We start from the raw sequence: 4068 nt of genomic DNA, 5'->3' as shown, positions 1-4068 counted from the left end.
GATTCCAACCCTAAGATCCAACAAAAAGAAAAAAAATCCTAACATATAGACTCAATTCCGTAAAGAAATGAAAGGAAAAATTATTAACAGATTCATAATATTAAAATTTCTAAATAAACTTAAGATATAAAAAAAATAAAAGATAAAAATTAATAAAAATATTAAAATACAAAAAAAATTTAATAAAAATAATAAGTAAAATCTTCGGATCCTCTAGCATATCTTGGCTCCGAAAAATCACTAACAATCAAGTGAGAAAAGTGTAGATGTCTGCATATAAATTACTTTTGATATTTCAAAAGTGGTTCGGATGCTTGTTGTGGTCGTAGGTCGGGTTAGGTCAAGTGTATTGTGATAACATGGTGTGTGATTTTGTAAATATTATAGTAAAAAGTAATTACGCTCATTAGACGTCCCTTATAGTGCGTCTTAAAATTATGTGAAGGGAGATAAATCATAAGGTCAGTTTATAGCTAACCGTCAAGTTGCTAGGGGGGATGAAATTTTTTTTTTTCTCGAGGGCATGGGTCCGTCAAGAATTGATCCCTTGTCATATTATAGTAACTGTCATCCTTTGGTTAAATGGGCATCTTATGCATGAGGACGTGATTTTGTAAATATGAAATTATGGTGTGTGATTTTGTAAATACAAAATTATGGTGCGTGATTTGGATAATGCTGAAAGTTGGATGCGTAGTTCAGTAAAATGTTATTTCCAATAAGAAAGTTGTATGGTGTTGAAGTCCTATCGCATAAAATGTTGTTTACGATGAGAGAAGTTTGACCCATCAAAGTAAGGTGGTTGTATGGTGTTGAAGTCCTATCGGATTGTCACATATATGATTAAATTAGATCGATTGGTGATTAGTCCTTGGATATAGTTGAGCTTTGCTACCAAATATAATATCATTATTAAATGTTAAATAGGTAATAAGTACTCTAAGATGATCGATCCAATTTAATAAAAAATTTCTATTGGTTATCAAGATAAACTAAAAAGTGTTCATGGTGACGGCCTCGAAGTCCAATATCTCGTAGTTACATGTCCTATTTGAAGAAAAAATTTCTATAAATGTATAGTAATTATGGATTGAACCGTGAATATCTGGATGATAACTTGATGTTCTTCTATTGTATTGTAGCCTAAGGGTAATATAGTATCAGTATTATGGCTAGAGATGCATGTGAATAGCCAAAATCTTAAATAAATAATCTACATCTCAAGATCCAGCTTTGATAAAGTTAGTTGCGCAGTCGAAATAAAATGTGCAATAAATGAAACAATGCTAACATAGTTATTGTAACTTGGTTCGGAACTCCCTAGTACTCTACCTACAGACTGATAAGGTGAGTCGCCCTTTAAAACTCAATATTCCCTCTTACAAAATTCTTTACAATACGATGAAAACACTTAACACAAGAAAAGTTTTGTATCAAAATATGGAGTTTAAAAATAAAGACCTTTAGCTAAAAACAAAAACATAAAACTCAGAATGAGAGCAATATGAGTAGAAAGTTGGATTTCAAGCAACTTATCTAGCCAAAGATCTAGTAAAGAGAAAGAGAGACCAACGTAACAGAAGACGACCGATGTAAGACCAAGTTAAACTTCAACGAGAACATAAATACAAATTAATGTGCAAAACATAATGTAAAGCCACACAGTTTGGCATTGTTTGGTGATGGGATTGATCAGTAAAATTGCTCTATAAGTATGAGCATATAAGAACTCTTCATAAAACGAATACATATATAGCGAAATTTAGAACTCTCAGGATCTGTGAGTTTCTTGTCTGAGAAATAAGTATAAGAGGAGGAGGAGGAGCGATTGGTAAAGTTATTTTTTCTCTCCTTTTGGCTCTTCTTTCTTCTCCTCCTTGTTCTCCTTCTTCTCTTCCTTCTTCTCTTCTTTCTTCTCTTCCTTTTTCTCTTCTTTCTTTTCTTCCTTCTTTTCTTCCTTAGCAGGTCCCACTGATACTATGTCAATCCTCCCCATCTTCTTCAACTTCTTCGCAATCGCGATCGTGTCCATCTCGCCTATGATGGTCATCTTCTGCTCCTTGAGATCAGCTTCTATGAAGTCAATTCCTGATACAAACAGACACCCCCAATTAGAACAATTAATAAATTAAGCTCTTCATGCCCTGCTCATGGGATCATGTCTACAATTACCTTTGGATATATCCTAATTCTATCAACAAATCAATTGTTTTTGCTAGATCAAACAACTGAAAAGTAGAGGAGAGGAGAGGAGGAGACGCACCATAGATCTCTGCAACAGCTTCAATGGCTTTCTGCTTCGTTTTGTTATCGACCATGGCCAGGACTTTGAGGACTACTTTTTGCTGCTCGAGCCAACAAAATTCAAGAAACGTGAGAATTTTAAGAGGAACTTCAGAAACAAAAGAAGATCGATTCTGGTGAGGATGCAGCACATACCTGTGCCATGATCTTTGAGAGAGAGAGAGAGGAAGGGAAGGTGGGCAGAGAGGTGGGAGAAGCACAGAGAGGTAAAAGGGAGATGGGTTCCATTGTTCATGCTCGACATCTTAAGATATTGCGAGCCTCGCACGGTGCCAAATGAAGCTGGACCTACTGGGGATTCCTGATTGGAGCATGCACATCTTGCATGCGTTGGTTTGATAAAGATGATGCGAGAAAGGTTAAGTTGTCAAATCTACGAGGCCGCCATTGGTGGAGACGATCGATGCTTTCAACGCTTAAAATTATTCTCTCGTCCCTTTGAGGAAAGTGAGATGGGTAAGAAAGCATACAAAAAAAAAAAAAAGCGGTGTGTCTGCTTCCGTTCTTGATTTCTCAAGCCAGTTGGTTCTTTTATCACTTTCAAAAAGGCAAGTCGCTCACTCAACTTTCTAAAATTCCTACAAAGCACGTCGATTGGTGCCATAGTATCTTGGATACAAATAAGAGGATTAAAATTTAAATTTGAATAAGAACTAATATTTTAAAAATCAATCTCTGAATTAGGGATGATAATTTTATCCGTGTGGATTCGGGGTCCCGTGTGAAAAATCTAAAATGGGGATGGAGATCCTTGATTTTTTGGGAATACTATCTCATCCCCGAATCCGCCCGAATATTATTATTATTATTATTAATAAATAATAATAAGTTTTTTAAAAAAATTTAATAATAGTGTTAGTATTAATATTAAAAATTTTGAAAATATTAATAATAATATTTATTATTAATATTGATATTAATATTAATATTATCATTAATAATAATAATAATAATATAAATTAAATTTGGAGATGGGACGGGGATGAAGATTTGATTCCCATGGGTTCAAGTTTGGGAATTCTCCGAACCCGAAAAATGAAAACGGGACGGGAATGGAGATAGCAAACCTGCCCCACCCCATTACCATCCTTACTCTGAATATGTATAAGTTTAACTCTGCATTTATCTAGTAGGTGAACCAAAAACAAATATTATTTACTTTCGGAATTAGTCGGGCCACAAAATTATGGGCACCGGTCATTAAATTGCGATGAGTGACCACCACAAAGTCTAAACCACCATGAATAGGGATGTAAACAAATCGAACCGAGTCAAGTCGAGCTTTGGGGTGTTCATACTTGTTTGATAAGATAACCAAGCCGAGCTTAAAATGAACTAAGCTTTTGAAATGAGTGTTCAAGCTTGGCTTGGTTTATTTTTTATAAGCTTGAGCTTGTTTTAAGCTTGCCTTGAGCTATGTTCATTTAAATGTTATCAAACTCTCAATTTAAGTTTAACTTGAGCTTGGTTCGAGCTTGGTTCGTTTAGATGTTATCAAACTCTCAATTCAAGCTTGTTTGATTGTTTGTAATTTTTAATTGTTTGATTGATTATTGAACTTGATAATTTAAATTTATTTATCTAATTTTATTATTTATTTAACATATTGAAAGGAGTGTTATTAATGAATACGGTTCGTGAACATTGTTCATGAACGTTGTTCATGAACATTGTTCACGAATGTTGTCCACGAACGTTAACGAGCTGAACACATATGTATTCAAGCTTGTTTGTTTAACTTAACGAACTGTTCAAGTTTGTTGG

General features: G+C 34.3%; 1 protein-coding gene across 1 annotated transcript; it reads right to left on the bottom strand.

Annotated features, from left to right (window-relative positions):
• Positions 1-1593: 1593 nt before the first annotated feature.
• LOC122015533 (heavy metal-associated isoprenylated plant protein 39-like) lies at positions 1594-2765 on the bottom strand. Its single transcript, XM_042572481.1, has 3 exons — positions 2440-2765; positions 2264-2345; positions 1594-2088 (listed from the first exon to the last, which is right to left on the bottom strand). The coding sequence occupies exons 1-3, from the start codon at positions 2530-2532 to the stop codon at positions 1838-1840; spliced, it is 426 nt and encodes a 141-aa protein (XP_042428415.1). The 5' UTR covers positions 2533-2765; the 3' UTR covers positions 1594-1837.
• Positions 2766-4068: the final 1303 nt, after the last annotated feature.

This window comes from Zingiber officinale, chromosome 8B (assembly GCF_018446385.1).
Source record: "Zingiber officinale cultivar Zhangliang chromosome 8B, Zo_v1.1, whole genome shotgun sequence".
NCBI lineage: Eukaryota > Viridiplantae > Streptophyta > Magnoliopsida > Zingiberales > Zingiberaceae > Zingiber > Zingiber officinale.
Note: the sequence above shows the minus strand (reverse complement) of the source record. Positions and strands in the feature narration are given on the sequence as shown.

Coding starts and splice junctions, on each gene's coding strand:
- LOC122015533 (XM_042572481.1), bottom strand. CDS start 2,532: ATGGAACCCATCTCCCTTTTACCTCTCTGTGCTTCTCCCACCTCTCTG. Junction 2,346..2,439: donor TCTCAAAGATCATGGCACAG/GTATGTGCTGCA, acceptor TGGCTCGAGCAG/CAAAAAGTAGTCCTCAAAGT. Junction 2,089..2,263: donor AGCTGTTGCAGAGATCTATG/GTGCGTCTCCTC, acceptor TGTTTGTATCAG/GAATTGACTTCATAGAAGCT.